Raw genomic sequence first — 18,478 nt, 5'->3', positions numbered from 1 at the left:
GCATGCATAGGTTAAGTGCAATAGTCGATCTTCATACCCTTTATCAATTCGAATAAAATAAATATAATTCTTTAACACATCTTTTTTTTCGTTATAAATACTCTTTGCAAATGGGACTGCCTATTCTAAAATATCCACAATTTCACTAACACGGTTTTATGAACTACAAGAACCGGGACAACGAAACGAAATCAAGGAAACATTAACGATCGATGACGATCCATCAATTCGCATCATCAATGGCACACTCATCGCGTTTCCTTGGCAATAGACATATTATACGAGCACCAACACGAACGATGTTCCGGATCACAGATCCGGAGATAGTATATCTTTCGCCATTTGTTTGTTTTTTACACTGCTCTGCCCCTACAGTTAGAACAACGAGGGTTCGTTGTGTGTCGATTAGACGATTTGCAACCGCCAATAATGCTGCCCGTGCATTGTGAGTTCGTGTTTTTGTGTATGTGTTTGCTGTGTACGTTTGTGTTTGTGTGTGTGTGTGTGTGCATCTGTAGGTTTATATGAACGTTGGGTTGAAAAGTTTACAAATATTCAACAATATCACATTTAATCGATATATTGGGGCAACTGGCGCCTACCATATTCCTCGCTCTATACCTAGACTCCTTCTCGTTCAGCAGCTTTCGGAAGATCGGCAAAATGGCCGTCTCGCCGTCGAGCAGCTCCGATTCGGAGCATGCACCGTACAGGTTGGGCTTGGAAGCCGAGCCCTCTTTCTTTCGATGTTTACTTATGTGTGAGCCCGCACCGCCACCGCCCGCGCCAACCATGTTCCCGTCCGCCGGTCCCCGCGACTCGCTCATCCGGTGCTTGCGATCCATCGTCCCGGCTCGCTCCATCCCGGGTGCCACGTTCGGCGTGGAGTGATGATGGGAGTGCTGTGACTTCGTCAGCCGCCTCGAGGACATTTTGGTTGGCGTAACGTAGCCGCCCGCACTGACACTACCGCCGCCACCCGCCGTGCTGCCCACCATCGAGACCGTGGCCGTGGAGCTGGCAGCCGTCGAGCAGATAGACGAAGAGAAGTTCTGATAGTCACGTTGCTCCCGCTCGCTGTCCGTCTCGCTCTGGCAAGCGGTGCTTTTGTGCTGCTGTTTGTGCCGATGCTTGCTGCGATTCTTTTCCGACACGCTGCGCTGGATCGGACCCGGTGAGGTGGTCGCACTATTGTCGTAGTCGTATTGCTGCTGAGTCTGCACTTGTTGCGACTGTTGCTGCTGCTGCTGCTGTTGTTGCTGGTTGAGATGCCCGTGGTCCGGACATCGGTTTGAGCCCTGATGGGACCGAGGCGATTGTCGCTGGTGTTGCTTGGCGTGGGAGAGTGTGTGCGTATCCCAGAGATCACTTTGCGACACGACAAAGTTACCCTTCAGGGAGGATGTCATCTGTACGCTCACCCTTCGGGACCCATCGCTGGTCATATCTGCAAAAAGTGAAAAGTCCCCAAACCAACGTCAGCGAGTTTGAGGCAAAGTCCTACTGGGACTCCTCGTGGCGACTACTACGTTTACCTGCTCGACTCTTACTACTCGATTTCGAGTGATGGCACAATTGATTTAGCTCCGTGTTGGAGTGGGTAATTGAGGTGGTAGAACTGCTGTTCGCCTGTGTGCTAAACTTGCCGATGGACGACGGCCCATTGGTACGCTCATCCTCGTAGTACCGGTGGTGGTCCTGGAAAGTAAAATAAGAAGATTAAGGGATTACTTCAAGGCAACCAATGGGATGATTCCATACGGGACGAAAGAGTCCTGCCAAACTAGATTGGCACTGCGAATGATACGGAGAAGGAGACAACGATTTGCAGAGAGATTAGTACAGGCAGCCATCGGAGACACATTTCACCCATTTTCGATTGAGCTTGCCACACTTGGCACCAAGCTCGTGGATTCAATTGCAAATTAATAAACTGGAGAAGCAACAAATGGAGATTTGAAAATGATTGCATCAATTTGTTTACAAGCTCGATTTAATTTTTTGGGCGATTTGCCAGAGACAAATCAAACAGGTTTTAGCTAAATGCCAATAATTTGTACAAACAGGAAACGTTTGGGAGCAAGCAAGATGAAAGAGGAGCTCGATTGCAGAATGTACGAATGTAGAAATTATCATTCACACTTTATTTTCTTCTTCTTCTTCTTCTTCTTGGCGTAACGAACACTTGGTACGACACTTTTTACCCTATGTGTACGTGGATAGTCGGTCCTCTCGTACAGGGGAGGGTCCGGTCTCGGTTGGGATTCGAACCCGCGCCGTGGTGAGCCCCGGCGCTCATGGGCCGATTTTCTAACCGGCGCTACCCCTCGGCTGTCGCGGACCCTTCACACTTTATTTTGTTGATGGCATAACATTTCTTCAAATTACAGGACAATCGTTTTTGCACATTTTATTAAGCATGTTAGTGTGCAATCATGTGTTATTTGAAGTTAAAAAAGGGTATTAACATTTGCAGGCCAAAAGTTTAAAAATGTGAGTAGCATGAATATAATGCTGCGAAAACAAATGTTAGTAGTGTATCCACTAACACCAGTTTCATCCTTTGGGAATGACTTTTTTGCGGGTTCCCCAATATAGCCTAAGAATTGAAATTGCAGAGTTAAAAAATCATTCATTCATTAATATCATGACTTTTTCCGCCAATTTGTCACTTTTTTTGTCAGCTCCGTTTACTACTTTTGGCCATCATGACCAATGCATAATGCTAAACTGTTATTGATTGGATCTTAAGTTTTACATTCGCTTAGACCCTAGACACACAGACCTGTAATAAACATATTTCTATTAAAACTAATCTAAAACTCCACTTGTCCAATTTCTAAAAGAACTTTTGTACAATTCGGTTTGAAACGCATCATGAGGAATTTTTCTTTTCGAAATGGTCGATCAAAATATTTACTACAAATTTCTGCATTTGTATAAGAAAAGAAATCAATTTTTAACCAAAAAATAACAACTCGCGAAAATCTTATGTGGTTTTATAGCAACTGGACAGAGATCCTAACAATAGCCACAGTAATATGTTTTCGACTTTATCTATCTGTGCGATTCCGAATATATCTTAAGCAAACAGCTCTGTAAATCATTAGTAAATGCTACTAAGCCGCCGTTAACTTTCCCCTAGGCAACCTCACCACAATGAAGGATGCGTAAATATTAAATGTGGCACAATTCAGTGGAATAAAATGGAATCGTATGCTCACCATCGTCTGCGTTTGTTGCTGCTGATGCTGCTGTTGAAGCTGCTGGCCGGGTGACCACTTTGCGCCGGCCGACACCGACTCTCGCCGGACGTCGTTGAACATCGGCTTGGTTGGATCGACCGGAACGCTGGTGCTCACGTTGATGGGCAGCACCGGCGTTACCTGGGTCGCCTTGGTGGTGGTGGCAGGGGCGGGGGTAGCGACTGCCGCTATCGCACTGCCTACCTGTGTTTGTGCATTGTTGTGTATGCCGTTGGCGGCGACTGGGGCAGCCTGGGGCACGATGGCGGTGGTGGTAGCGGCCGCAATGGAAGCCACCCCGGCCCCAGCGCCTACCGCCATCGTCGTGATGGCGGTCGCCAGGTTGACACGCGATCCAGCGGTCGCCGTGGTGGCCGCCAGGGCTGTCGGTTTTGTCGCCGATAGCGGTTCTTCGCCGGGAAGCACCACGGTCGTTTTCTTCTGCTTGCCTCTGTTGCACATCGAGGGGGGGGGCGAAAAATGGGGTGGAAAAGTACGATTGAATATTAAATCACACACATGCATGCACGGGCACTGGTCAGAGTGTGCACGGAACTGGGTTTAATTACGTCTGGCGTAGATGCACTATCACCTATCATCGAAATTACCTTTCAGGGCCCGAATCGAGCGTGTCATTGCTGGAGCCCACGCTGCCGATGGAGGTGAAATCTGTTCCTTCTGCAAACGGAAAAGGGAAGCGGTGGATACATTATGCATTTTAATAAAGACTCCTACGTGGCGCACATGCATGCACCGAGGCTAGCAACAAAGAAAAACTAGTCACATGCGTGCTGTATGACGAAAGAAGACATGAGGGTAGCCAGGATTTTTTAAGGTAAGTGCAGCGGAAAAGGGAACAATAAGCGGCGATAGGCCACTTTCAGTGTGTATTAATGTAGTTTACATCCGACAAAGATTACACCCGCCAGCGTACATTCCTAGGCCCATTATTCACACCTTAATAAACCAGTTAACCGCTAACCTGGCCGTTAATAATTCCGGCGTAATTAACGAAACGTAAATTGTCTTTGCCATCCATTTTCCGACTAGAATGGGAGGCACACCACAATTTCAGCACTCGGAAAACGGCACGCCCCGGCATGTGGGTTTGGGGTGGGAGGTTGACAGTTTGCCAGCGTGATAAGGAATCATTAACGGAGCCCAGCTTTTTAACCACATAAAGCCATTATCGTTAGGCCTGGAGCCGTTATTCGGTAATGGATATATGTAACCGCTGGTGATGGCGTCGAACGACGAACGTTCACGGTACTCGTGATGTGTGGAAGTGGTTTTTAAAATTTAAAACGTATCGAATTTTGCAAATGCCACTCCCTAGCCCCTTTAATTGTATCATTACTGGATTGAATGGGGCCAAAGTTCCAATGAATTCTCGCTGCCGCGCATGTCGTTTGTGCGTGTGTGTGTGTGTGTTTGTGTTTGGTTGCGTATGGTTTGAGGAGGGGTTTTGTAGCGGACATGGGGGGTAACGCTAACGATAGAACAGTACTCAGACTCAAAGATAACCCACCGACGGTATACGTACCGCTGGCGTAATCCTTCTTCACTTGCACTTTGACCGACTCCTTGTTGATATCCGGCTCGGAAGAGGAGGCTTCCAGCCCGATCCAGGCGCGTGCTTCCGGCGCGAGCCGTTTGATGAGTGCCTGCAGCTCCGCCTCCTTCTCCATCAGCACCTTCCGGAAGCGGCAGTTCGTCTGCTTGACGTCCCGCATCCGCTGCTCCAGCTCGCACACGGACGAGTCCCGCCGGTTCTTGGATCCGACCGGGCGCAGAGTGGCGCGCACCTTCTTGTCCACCACCCCGCTCGGGTTTCGCTTAAGTTCCACCAGCTGCCGGATGGGTTGGGGCATGTGGGCGATTAGCGTTGGACATGGCGTGCATTACGTCTTCATCTTACCTTCGGCACAAACACCAAACAGAGCGTGGCCGTCGTGCAGAAGATGATGAACAGCGAGATCAGGATGAACACGGCGTCCTTCCGATCGGAGAGGACGAGCGCGATGGCGGCCCCCATCACGCACATGATCACGCAGTTGTACACCGACAGGCCGACGTGCTTCGAGTCGTTCAGCGCCGGAATGGAGACGTGGCGTGTTTCCCATGCGAGAAAGGCACCGAAGATCAGCAGGAGCCCCTTGTACGCGTAGATCACGCCGACGAAGATGGTCATCTTGCTGGACTGGCAGTACTCGTTCTCCTGCACGATGATCACGTCCTCCAGTGTAGGATGTTCCTGTGGCGGCAAAAACCAAGCTTATACGGCCTCCTTTCAAATCACTCAGAGACCCCCAGTGCTTACCGATGGTTCGATGTATTTCGTTTCACGAAAGAACGGATCCGCTATCTGCCAGGTGGTCATGATGGCTAGATCAATCGCCAGCAGTACGCCAACTACGATGAACAGCTGGTAGTCCTTGATCACCTTCTTGTTCAGCTTCAGGTCGGTGAAGATCGAGTGCACTCGCCAGGTCTTGGAGAACATTGCACCGAACGCCAAGCTGAAGCCGGCCATCAGTAGCCACGCCCGAGCGGTACAAATGTACGGGAAAGCAGCCACGCTGCTCAGGCCACTGTCCAGTCCGAGAAATATCACGCTCAGGTAGGTCAGGATGCACCCGATGATGATGAGATTGTTCAAGTGTGGACTGGACATTTTTATATACCTAAGGAAGGTTACATAAAACTCAATTAATCTCACCAGAAGACCAAATAATTTCAAAATTCGTGATTATTTTGTCACAACATTCTTTATCGTCAAAGTAGTTTTAATGTTACAAATACAATAGATTTTAAACGACCTCTAACCAGGTAAATTAAAGGAGAACATAATATATTATAGCAGCTGTATTATGCCATTCAAAGATAACTTTCAAGAATTTTCCAAACCAGAACAACGATTCAAACATCATTACAGCAAAGGCATGCTGGAAATGACTACAATGCGAAAAACCCCAAACCACAACCGGGTAATAAGATACAAACATGAAATGACGTTCTTTTTTCCGGTTTTCATTTAATTTGCGGGTTACCACATTATGTTATGAACTTTCAAACATGATTGTTCACATTTAGATGAAGCTGAAATCAAACTTTAATTAAATTTCTGCTGCAATATTGCAGCAACAAAATAAATGAACCGTAAAAAGTAGGGTTGGATGAAACTCATTCAATTTGCATTTCATACTCTTTTCAAACCCTCACACCCTCCCAGTTGTTGTCGAACACAAAGCTCCCAAGCTCAAAACATTACAAACTAAACATAGCTAATGCATAATGATGTGTACATTAGTTTATTTGCCATTCATGGCTATCGTTTATAATTGTTTAGTAGTGGTAATTTAAATAATTCTGCAAATTTTTAATGATTCAATTTGTTAAGAAATAATGCAGCTTTCGTTTTTTGTCATCCTTTTTTAACGGTTCCCACAATTACGGTGATCAAGAAGCAAATTGTTAAAGCCAACTAAAAGGTATATTATTTCAAACTACGTACCAAGCCCTTTCAGAATATTTTTTTTGTAAAAAGAACATTGGTGAACTTCAACCGAAATGATAATAAACATAGAATAGACCTATTAAACTGATGTAGGTTTGAAGGATTAGCTATTTAGGGTTCCATAATATTTGTACCATGACCTATCGCAAAGAAAACATTGGTCTACTTCATCGGGTATCACTTCAAAACAAGAGAAACCAACAACGAGCAGCCACAATGCTTCCGGAGTTATTCCTCCAAGCAAACCGCACGATTGCCGTACCTACCTTTGGTTGCGGAACTTAATGTTGACGGCGAGGAACACAGTCGCCATGATGATGCCGACGCAGGACGTGCTCGCCAGCACGACGAAGATCGTAATGTTCACCTGGCTGTGCTCGATGATGCGGAGCGTGCGATCCTTGGGCGGACTCCGGCCCACCCATTTGAGCGGATGGCCGATGCTGAGATCTAGCCGGCCGGTGAGCGAGTTGTACTCGCCTATCTTCACCTCGGCCCCGTTCTGGAACTGCTCCAGCAGGAAGCTGGCCTTCCGCTCGTTGTTGTAAAAGCGCACCGGACCCTGCGGCGGCGAAGGCGAAGTGGCCCAGATGACCAATTGAGCGGAAAACGATACGCCACATTAGGCGAATGCGATTGGTAGGGGGTGGGAAAAGAATACGGACACGGAACGCGATGCCCAATGGGTTGTGAAAAGGGACACGACATGGAAGCACGAAGACAAACATTAGCGTTGATGGGCTAGATTGTTATCGCCCGGCGGCACGAGCGGCCACGGGCGGCAGAAAAGGGCGAAGCCAAACCTACCGTCACTCCCTCGAAGCTGGTGTTCTTGAGCGCTTCTAAAAATATGTCCTCCCATGCCTTCTCCCGGTACTCGAAGTGGGTCAGCGTGTGCTCCTTGCGCTGCGACACGTACTGGATGGCGCTGGCTACGGCCCAGATGCCGTCGTAGGTATAGCCGTGGAAGCGTGAGTACTCGCTGCCTCGCCGACTGTTGTACTCGGTCAGATACTCATCGGCCGTCTAGAGGGGGGGGAGAGGGGAGAGAGAATGGGTCGGACACGGACCGGAAGGATGCCAATTAGTGTCAAACGGTGTCGTCGCCCCTCGCGGGCGGTCTCGGGCGGGGTTTACACGAGATACGTACGATGCCGGAGATGGTGATATCGCCACTGGTGGACAGCGGCAACAGGTCGACCAGGATCGTCGACTCGAGGGCCGTGGCCACGTGCTCGACCAGGCAATCGGTGTCGTTCGCCGTCCACCACTCGCTGCCGTACGTGCCCATGACGAGCCACTGGTAGGAGCGGCCGAACATGTCGAGCTTGTACGCCTCGCAGAAGACGCGCCGGGCCCAGAACTCGTCGAAGTTGCCGTAGATGATGCGGACGTCCTTCTCGCGCAGCTTGCGGAGCGACTCCTCCACGTCGTACACGAAGCTCTGCGTCTCGACCACGTCCAGCCCCATGGCGTCCAGGTCGGCCACCATGTGGTTGTGCGGCAGCGAGTAGCGCGGCTCGTTCTGGTAGATCGTGCCGATGCGCGTCCAGTTGAACTCCTTCAGCAGCGCCAGCCGGGGCGCGTTGAACGCGTTCTCCGAGGGCACCACGCGGAAGAAGTTCGGGAACGCGTCCTTAGTGAACATGGGGTGCGTGTCGGCGTAGGACAGCTGCGTCAGGTGCCAGTGCTTGCTGGCCTTGGCGATCGGGTCGGTGACGTGGGTGCAGGCGGCCCCGAACAGCATCAGCTTGTGCGGGCCGGAGTGCATCATGTCGAAGAACGACTTCATGCCGACGGCCGCGTTGCACTCGGTGTCGTTCCACCACATGTGCAGCCGGTAGTTGCGCAGGATGGTCGAGTGCTCGTTGACGTGGTCCAGGGCGAGCTTGACGCTCGGCATCACGCCACGCCCCGTCTCGCTGTTCTCCACGCCCTCTCCGTACGGGAAGAAGCCCGCTATGTACACGTCCAGCCGGTGGCTGGATCCGGGTCGCGAGCCCGCGGTGGCCCCGCGCTCCCCGACGAACACCAGCACCAGCTGAGCGACCGTCAGCACTGTCCCGAGCGTCGTCGATGGACGCATGGCCGCTGGATTAGGAACCGCAAGCTGACGTGAGGTTGATTTAATTTTATGATAATCCTACTGCCGCCCGTCGCCCTCCGTCCTGTGGTGCAAGTGCAGGGCCGTATGGCTGGCCGGTTCGGTGCTCAGTTTTATTGTTTTGCGGCCGATCGATTCCGGATTACGGGCCGGAGCAAACTGCCAGCGGGCGGTTATTTACTTTGCCGGTGCTTTTCTCTTTACGGGCCCTTTTGGCCCCGGCGTGCATGGAGTGATTGAGTTTCTCTCTGCGAATTGCGCTATTTGACGGTCGTCCTCGCGATCCGGATAGCTCCGCTGGCGTGGAACGGATGGGGTAGGCAACCAATCATCTGGCCGTAGGCTGAAAGAAGAAAACCAGAAGAAAAAAAAACCACGGTAAACAAACGGTACACAACCCCCCGTAACCGTCATGTGATTTGAATGGAGCTCAATAACGCTCAAGCGAGCGTGAAGCGGCGCACTGGACGAGGCTTAGATGGGATCTGTTTCCGGATTTGGGCCAGATAGGGCCTGGAACGCCGTATCGATACGTCGAAAATCATCCATCACGAACAAATAAATCTTCCTAGCTGGCATTCCGGCGCTGGCAGGTATTACCGGTAAAAGACTGCACCGTCCGCCGGAGGGCCGTAGAACCATTTATCCGTTGCTTGGTAAACAACAATATCGAATTCTGGTAGTTTGACACATGTCAAGCCCATGCCATATCGTAGGCAAATGAAATTGATCAGTTATGAAAAAGAGAAAATATCAATTGCCTTCTTGTCCACTTACAAAGCTTTTTTGATAGACAAAAAAGGTGTCATCACCAGGCGCCTCACAAAGTGTTTGCAGCTTGTTGTCGTTGGGATTTTTATTTCATGTTTACTTAGTTTTCACCATTAAGTTCTTCGAATTTATATTAAGTTCTCAATAGTGTTAAATAATTTTTAATTAATTTAAAAAACCTACCAAACCTCAGTTTGTTCATACGCACTTAAAACTTTCTTTCCCCAGTTTTCATAGGAGCTCTTCCCGAACCACAAAACATCATATGCGCAAGTTTATTCGAGGCTTAAACATAATGTGAAAGAGATGTAAGTGAATAACCAAAAATGGATGAAATACGGTCACGACTTTATTTGGTAGAGTACATATGATGTCCAAACACATGAATATATAAAGCACGGTAGTTGATCACTACCGAAGAAGAAGAAGAAGATGAAGGTAGTCGATCACTGTTTTCAGAAACTATCATTTGCAATACATTTAGATATTATTGTTTAAAGTTTTTGCTAAAAGTTAGACAAAATATATCCTACTGTATCTACTAGCACGAAAACTTATTTCTAGGTTTTCATAACTTGTTAGAATATTTTTGTTACACTAGATTAGACAAAATCAGTTTTTATTCTTAAGCATGCTATGAGTTTTGGATAAATTTAAAAAATAATTTTTCAATTGCAACAATTTTGTTTCTTTTTAATAATATGTTTTAAAATCGATTATTAATTTATTTGTGTAAACAAAAGAGTGACAAAGGATAAACTAACAGTGCTTTTTCTGCATAGGGTATGCCGATGAAAGATGCTTTAATATAGTATAGCATAGGAGTATAGTCAATGGTATCGCAGGACAAAGTTATTTTCACAAAAATAGTGTCAAATGAATTAGTAAAAAATAGTGAATACGGAAAACGAACAAAGAAAATAAGGTTAGTTTAAAATATTTAAAAACATTGACATGGTTTACCGTTCATTCATACGAGCATAGCTTAAATGAAAAATACACATGTATTTTTAGTCTCATTTCCACGAACAACGAGACAAAAAAAAATGTCATCTCTTCCAGCAACAGCGAGCCGTTTGCATTAGAAATGGTACGATCGGTACTTCATAACGTTATTGCTTACGCTACCGTGTATTGCATTGCATTTGCATTGCATCGCAATAATTTCTCAAAACCATGACATTTAATTTCCTCTAAAGTTTTGACGATACGTCTACGAGTGACTGTTTGGTTTCTGTTTTTTCCGCTCTTCCACGGGGCAATTGCGTTCCGGTGTAGCTTCAAAGGAAAGCTCCTACTGCGAAATGATATTGAAACACGGGTAAAGTACATATGGTGCTACCTCGAAAGTACCCCTCACAGCGAAATAAATATTCATCAAAATCACTAGTGCCCCGGCAAAATGTTAATTAAGATCTGCAAAAAACCATCAATCAATGGGCATCGGCACAAGTACTGGTTTTATGAGGCATGCCTTTTTGGTGGGATGTATACGTAGGCCAACGGGGAAAAATAAATGAAAGCAAGATGTATGTTTAGATTAAAATATCATAAGCATCGTTCAAAAACCAAATTCCACTTTAAAAACGACATATGTTTTAAAATGCACTTTTGAATCATTCGTATTAATGTTCAACATTTTAAGTGTTTAGTATACATTTAGTATATGGATATAAAGTTTTACAAAATTTTCTTAAGCCAACGATAAGTTAACAAAAGTTTTTTTATCCTTCTAGCCTTCTCAAAATTCGTCTGACACAATTTCCTATTGCCGTTCGTGGTACGAGTGAAATTTAATTTACTCCACTTCATGCCTGCGAGGGAACAAATGGGATTCAACAAATTTCAAATGATCATCCCGTTTCAGCTGGCCTTTGCATGATGTGACATAAATTTGACGACATGGCATCTATAATGCATTTCCCCGTGTTTTTTTTACCGTTGTCCTTTTCAGTTTGGCTTGACTCCGAGGTAGGCGCTGTCATAAAGCACTCAACATGCCGGCTTGTCGGTTGGCATCCGCAAAACCACACATTTGGAATGAGCCTACCGCATTCCACACCGCTCTCTGCCTTTTGCTCCTTTGCGCCCTGCACGATTCCCATTACACGGATCTACACAGCAGCCTAAAAACCTCGCTCAAAGCAGGAGACTAACAAAACAAATCCGTTGAAAATAAAATAACTCAGCAAAATCCCAATCACAGAGCAATAATAAATGACTCCGGCTTCAAACTCCATCATCGAGGCACGTTCCATGCGTTCACCATTTGCTGTCTGTCGATGTGTGTGTATTTTCTTGCCGCGTCCGTTTATCTCAATCCTAGCCCCGGACCCGGGTCTCGGTAGCCATTTGACGGACGGTTCCCGGTTGTAAGCTCTCGAGAACAATCGTCCTCCACAATGGCATCGGCCCTTTTGTTTCCTTGTATTTCAGTTTGTGGAAACGGCAACGAATCCGGTGGGGTTTCGTTTTATGTAATTTTAGTTCGATTTATTGCTTTGAACGGTTCTCAAATCTAAAACCACCACCGTCCATGCTCCGTTCCGATCCGATTTCCGGAAGCAAAAGGAAAAACTGAAATGAAATCGCACCGCCCCAGGACGTCATACGGGGCATTCGAGTTTCGAATTGCGCGGGTGGACCAAAATACGGCTATCCGTGTTTGTGTGTGTGTGTATGTATGTCCGTGCGAGTAGTGAAGTGGAATTCGGAATGCGTTTTTTTTATTTATGCACACCAAGGGTCGGACGAGTGGAAACTTCCAGTGGATTTGCATTTCACATTTTTCGGTCGTAGCACTACGCCGGAATTGTTTTTCCTTTGGCTTCCGAACCGCTTATGGGTTGTTCACATTTTCCCTCTTTTCATATTTCCCGGTAGGTCACGAGTGGGAAAACGTTTCTTCCCAGTCCGGAGTGTCTTTGATTTGATTTATGACGTCGTTTAGGTGCGCTGAGGTAAAAAACGAATAACCTATCCATTACGCAGAAACTTCCACAAGTTCAGGAAGGACTGAAAAGGAAAAAGACAAAATGGGAAAACCAAATGAAAATAAAAACAATAAAATCGAAAGAAATAAAACAGAAAAAAACAGCTGCTCCCGGAATGTCGAGCGGGGAAACGACGCACGACAGGGAATGGGGCAGTTTTGTTTTCCGGACCCCTTTTTCCTCGAGCCCGAGTGCGAAATGTCAGTGAACGTTTAATTGTAAATGTGAATGGGAAAAGGGTGGATGTTTAATTGCGAGAAAGTAATTCGCATTCAAGTTTCACCGATTAGCAGCGAAACCGGGCCAGCAGCGAAAGTTTCCGGTCAGGCTGAAGCTCGCCCTTGCTGTCCACTTGCTGTAAACTCGCTGGCGCTGGTGAGAGGGTTTGGAAAAGCTGCTGACATCGGCGGACCCGGAATGAATTTTCACGTTTTCTTCTGTTTTTTTTTTCTCCTTCCGCCGCCCCTCCGCAAAATAACGCCAAAATACCAAACGGCAGCGAAAATACACCGAACGAAGGAGAGTGTCTTGTACAATGTGAATTTGTTTTTGGGTTCTTCAGTCTGTCTTTCCTGTTTTTTTTGCGTGTGCTTCGCTTCGGGGACTTTTGGGTTTTGAATGTTTTTTGCGTTGTTGTTTTATTTGGGACTGGTTTCAGTTGGCATTCTAGCAAGGATACCGATGAATTCCGGTAACAAACTGACAATACGGCCATTGTTGAGCATGCTGGCGGTGGTGGGACATTCGGGGACTTACTGGGGCAAAGGTCACCCATATTTTAGCGTTACAAATATCCACCACACCCCCACCCAAAGCGTATCGCAAAACAAAACAATCCTCCAATAACACTCACCCACACACACACACACACGTTCGCACACGGTTACGATGGGAAAATTTACCGATGTGGGCATAAAAAGGCACTCTCGTATCTCTCTCCCCTCCCCCGTGCTTCGTACATGCTTTGGGTGAGAAAATTCGCCCCAAAACTCGGTGGCATTACCGGTGGGTCGGGGTAGGGTGGGAGGGTCTGGAAAATGATAATAAATTTCATAAACACGCTACCGCCACGGCGAAACGGCGAAGCGAACGGTAGCGCCCGGTAGGGTTCGAAGGGAAGCTCCGGGAACAGCTAGCCAGAAATTGGGTGAGCATTCCCATACGCCGGTAGTGCTTGGGCATTAGCATTATTATTATGAGTCCTTTCCCGCATAAGTTGATCGGCGCACGAGGTTCGGTTTCTTTAGAGGGACCAAAATAAAAAGGAAACTGGCAAGGATAGGAATCCCCCGTCGAGGGGGAGGTTCGGGTGAAAAACGGACTTCACAATGGGTGGCTTTTTCTTCGCGTTGGCGGAAAATGAAGGACGTCCAAAACAACGACAAAAAAAAAAGCGGAACTTAATAACAAAGCTTTGAAAAGGACACGCAAACACACACACATGACGCCCGGGACTTGGGACAACAAGTCCCGCAGAGCGAATGATGTCGACGACGGCGGGCAGGAAACAACAATTTTCCTGCCAAACTGTTGGCAGTCGTTCGCACTCGTGCATTCTACGCCCTGGTGATTCGTGAGTCGCGGACGAAGCGAAATCCGGTCGCCGGTCGCGAGGGAGTTTTCGTTGCGCAACCAGGCCAATCCTTTACCGAGGACCTCGTTCACTCTCCCTCTCTCTCTCCCTCCCTTCAGTGACTAACAAGTCCGGCCCGGCCAGCAAGGCCACACATCGGTTGCGCTGTGCTATTTATAAAAAAGGGCACCACATTTATTTACATCCCAAAGGTACCTCCGTCTTCCGGCGTATGCAGACACACCGAGGCAAATAAGGCTTCGAGCCGCCGGCAACTGGCAAAGGAGACTAGTGCTGTGCAGTGACAAATTATGCATTTTCAATCGGAAGGACACGCCGTCATCGAGCCGGAAAGCGAAGCTGGAAGGGATACTAACCGACCGGAACCAAGGTGGAGGCAACCGGAACCGAGACCGGGGAGGTCAATCGTAATGGTAGAGAAAAAGCACAATATCCGCCATTAGCGTTTGTCGGCAACAGCTCCCTTTGCCGTGTGGACGTGCCAGGCTCGGGGAATCGGCAAGCGGTACGTACACCGTGACACCAGGTGGCTCACGATGAGGCAAGACGTCCGACGAGGAGGCTTGTTCCAAGAAATCATGCCACGACCAGACCTGGTACGACCGATGGAAGCGATTTCTAGCCGCGGGCAGCACGCAGACTATCCCGGTTATCGTGGTTTCCAATATCTTCCCAAGTAGAATCCAATATCTTGCCAATGCGCGCCATCGCCATCACCATCGGGCGGCGTCCGTTCGGGAGGGAGGGCAAGTAAATGATCCAGAAAATTGATTTGCCAATTCTGCTCCGCACTGCATCGACCTGGTGTTTGCCACCGGCTTCACTATATTCAGTTTCCGTTTTTTCCCATTTCCATTCCACCTGTTTTCGTTTCTACTTTCCATAACAAAACCACGGGGATGTGCTATATTTTGCCCATCAGACACTGTTTTTGATTTCCATCGACATGTCATGGAGGCCACGCCGACGTATTGATGGGGCGTTATTTTTGGAAGTCCCAGCTTTCGATCCGCCTCCCCCTCCCGGCGATCGAACCAATTGGCTCAATATGGCGGATTGGAAAAAAAAACCCAAAAAGGGAAAAACCTTCACAAATGGTCGCATCGCGTATGGAAATTTTACTGTACAATCATTACCACCCCGAAACGCAAGGGTGGAAGTAAGGGTGGGAGTTGGCCGCCCGTTGTAAGGAGCGGTAGTTGGAATAATAATTCGACGGAAGGTTCCTCCTTCCGTGACTTCCCAGCATTTGTTGTTGGGGAGGGCACGCGAGGAAATCAATTCCGGAGAGAAGTTTCCCGTCGTCATGGCACCGTACCATCATCATCGTCATCATCGTCATCACCGGCAACATCATCATCGTCGTCGTGCCACGGATGAGTTAGTTTCTGATGACCTTATTCTCGCATACTGCTAGGCATCCGGGGCACTGGGTTGGGAGGTGGCGGTTAGTGCCACGGGACGTTGGCAGGAGAAGTTATAATAAAAATAGTAATAATGGTAATCATAATACAACTAATAAAAAGAAAACAGATGAACCTCGACACTGGGGACGAGGAGGTTGGACGAGATTCGTTACGATGCATGCCACAACACCCTCGTGTTTGCTGTGTGTGGGTGTGGGTGTGGGTGTGCTTTTTTCCTCCATCTTTACATAATGTCTTAAGTCCCGGTCCTCGGAGATGGGGCGGCTTCAAGGATAAGTCTTGAGAGGAAGTTTCAAGCACAGGAAAGCTCGGAATGGCTACGTGGTTTACCGGGAAACAGCAGATATTCGCTGGCTGGTGCCGCACCTGCTCTAGGACCAGCATCATTTTCCAGCCAGGTGGGCACGAAGCACGAACTCGTGCCCGTGCCATAACTTTGCTTCCGCCGACTCAACGGCAGCGATAGGAGGCACTCCTTTGGTCGGATTTTAGAGCACCACCACAACCACCTCCGAACTCCAGAATGGCGTGGAGCCGATTCCCGACCGAAAGTAGCTAGCAAAGCACGCGGCCGGAGTGCTAAAGTAGCACACACCGGTAACAATTCACAAAAAGTAAAAAAAACACTGGAAAAAATGAAGAAACTTTAGCAATGACTGGGAAAGCGCGTGGATAAATTGACGGCTAAGATTGGACCGAAACACGCTGGAACCTGGGAGCGCGCGCGCTACGAGGGACAAGTTGTTTATATCGAGCAGAAAAATGCCGCTCCAGGGCTGGGCAGTAAGGACGTGTGCCAAGTGCTTGTGCGTGCTATCCATTTCCCTTACTTTCCCGTTCTTTTTTTTGCTTCTTTCTCTTTGAGCCTCGCCCGAGCACTTCTTTTTCCTTCCTCCAAGGCGCTATCGGTCGTGTAGGAGCAATTCTTATGCTTCTGCTTAAATATTCATGAGCGTAATAATTCGACTTCGTCAGAGTCGGAATTGAAAATGAAGATAAATGCAGACACAACCGCTTCCCTAACCGCGGCTACTTCCCGTGCCACTTCCGGCAAAGGAAAGAGAGAAAAAAGGGGCTGACCGGCGGAGGGAGTAAAGATTGAGTATACATTTACCTTTACCTGGTTACCCGGAGGTATCTGCGCCACCCGGGTGCAGTGCAGTGCCCGGATGCCAGAGACTACCGAGGGTGAACAGAGAACGTTCCGGTTCCGGTCGATGCGGCTACTCGGAAAGTACCGGCGTCGGATGTGGTCCCAACCCCGCAGCGAGATGTGGAAGTGTGAATGTAACGAAAGGGGGCGGTAGGGCAAAAAAGAAGAAGAAAAAAATGGCAGCATTGCTGAACCGAGTCAAATCATGACTGGCGAATGATTTCGACTTTTCAGAATCAGGTACACCTATCCACCGAGATATGTGTATGTGTGTGAGTGTGTGTATGGCTTCCATTACCTTCGGTGTTGGCAGAGATGCTTACAATACGAACAATACCGGAGCGTATGACGTAATGCCGACGAGCGGTGGATGAAGATTGACCAGGGAAAGCCCGACGCCGGAAAGGATGGAAGCTAAAGGAGACCGACATAAAGTCTCGTACAAGAATTTCAGGTTTTCCGTTGGGCACCTTTCGGACTGGAAACTCATTTCAGAAGTTGAACGACGATGCCGGAGCAACCGGGTAAGCTCTAGCAAACACCTAGAAGAGGTTCCCTTGCATCGGATCCCCCCTCCCGCCAGCACGCCCTCCGGCGCCGCGAGTGTGGGAAGCTGGGTGTGTAAATTGGCCTGGTTTTCCCTGGGAAATTGAGTTAGTGGTCTGATTGTTAGTTGTGTGTGCGACGTTGACTAGTCAGCTCGAATTCGGCACGGCTCTTATGGGAAGGATAAGAATCGAGCGAAAAGGGACCGGCAAAGCTGGCTTTGGGGGAAAGGGGCAGAAACCAAACGGTATTCGTAATTTTCGTTCATCGCCGTTCCTCCCAAAGCAGGGGGAGAGTGTGGTGGCCCGAGTGGAGGTAAAATCAGGGAGCCAAATTTGGGGTAATCATTTCTAATTTGCGATCAACGGAGTTGAATAGTTTTGCGGTTGGGCGCACTGGAACCGGTGCTTCAGGTCTTTGTCCAGTTGGGGCGAAAAGAATGGATCAATAATTGCTGTCCTTCCTGTTCTTCCGGTGTTGGGTTGGAGCTGGACCGATGCGCACCGCCACTTGATGGGCCGGAGATGGGCAAAGTTCAAGAACTTCAAGACAAGTTGTTTCGCCGGTTAAGAAGTTTGTTCCGCGCTGACCCAAGACCACAGCATTATCGGGGGGACGATGAGCGGTTTGCAAAGGGCCTGCGGGCCGATGGCCTAGGATTTAGTTTACGCTTCCCAGGATACGCAACCGGAACCGCGAGCCGTTGGATGCTGGATCAGCAGGAAGAAGCGGAAATCAAAGATTCGCCTCAGAATCCGAAAAAGCGGAACACCGCGACTAAGGCATATGATCACACACGTACACATATGTCGAGACCGGAACCGGGTTTGGGTGGAATAGATGGTAATGAATAATAGCACAGTTTCCGTAGGTAATTCTTCGCCCCACCAGGGACCGGACCAGCGAGACTTGGGAATTCAGGAAAGAGACAGAAAGAGAGAGAATGGTCCGGGTAAAAAGCACTTCCCGACAATGGTACAACATTAATATTTCGTTTCGTAATGCACAGCAGACAGGACGCGTGTGTTTGTGTGAGTGACGAGAATTCGTCAATACGCTCATCGACGGTGTCCTCCGGTATGGGAACCTCTCAATCCATCATCGGAATATACGTGCTAGGGTGGAGAT

At 48.2% G+C, this 18,478-nt stretch overlaps 1 protein-coding gene across 1 annotated transcript; it reads right to left on the bottom strand.

Annotated features, from left to right (window-relative positions):
- Nucleotides 1–545: 545 nt before the first annotated feature.
- On the bottom strand, nucleotides 546–8,848 carry LOC131260465 (gamma-aminobutyric acid type B receptor subunit 2). The gene is made up of 10 exons (XM_058262197.1): nucleotides 7,913–8,848; nucleotides 7,570–7,788; nucleotides 7,029–7,324; nucleotides 5,566–5,929; nucleotides 5,164–5,499; nucleotides 4,789–5,095; nucleotides 3,854–3,923; nucleotides 3,225–3,696; nucleotides 1,536–1,698; nucleotides 546–1,447 (listed from the first exon to the last, which is right to left on the bottom strand). The coding sequence occupies exons 1-10, from the start codon at nucleotides 8,846–8,848 to the stop codon at nucleotides 546–548; spliced, it is 4,065 nt and encodes a 1,354-aa protein (XP_058118180.1).
- Between the last annotated feature and the right edge of the window lie 9,630 nt (nucleotides 8,849–18,478).

Source organism: Anopheles coustani, chromosome 3 (genome assembly GCF_943734705.1).
Source record: "Anopheles coustani chromosome 3, idAnoCousDA_361_x.2, whole genome shotgun sequence".
NCBI classification, from domain to species: Eukaryota; Metazoa; Arthropoda; class Insecta; order Diptera; family Culicidae; genus Anopheles; species Anopheles coustani.
This window is presented reverse-complemented; position numbering and strand designations above follow the sequence as displayed.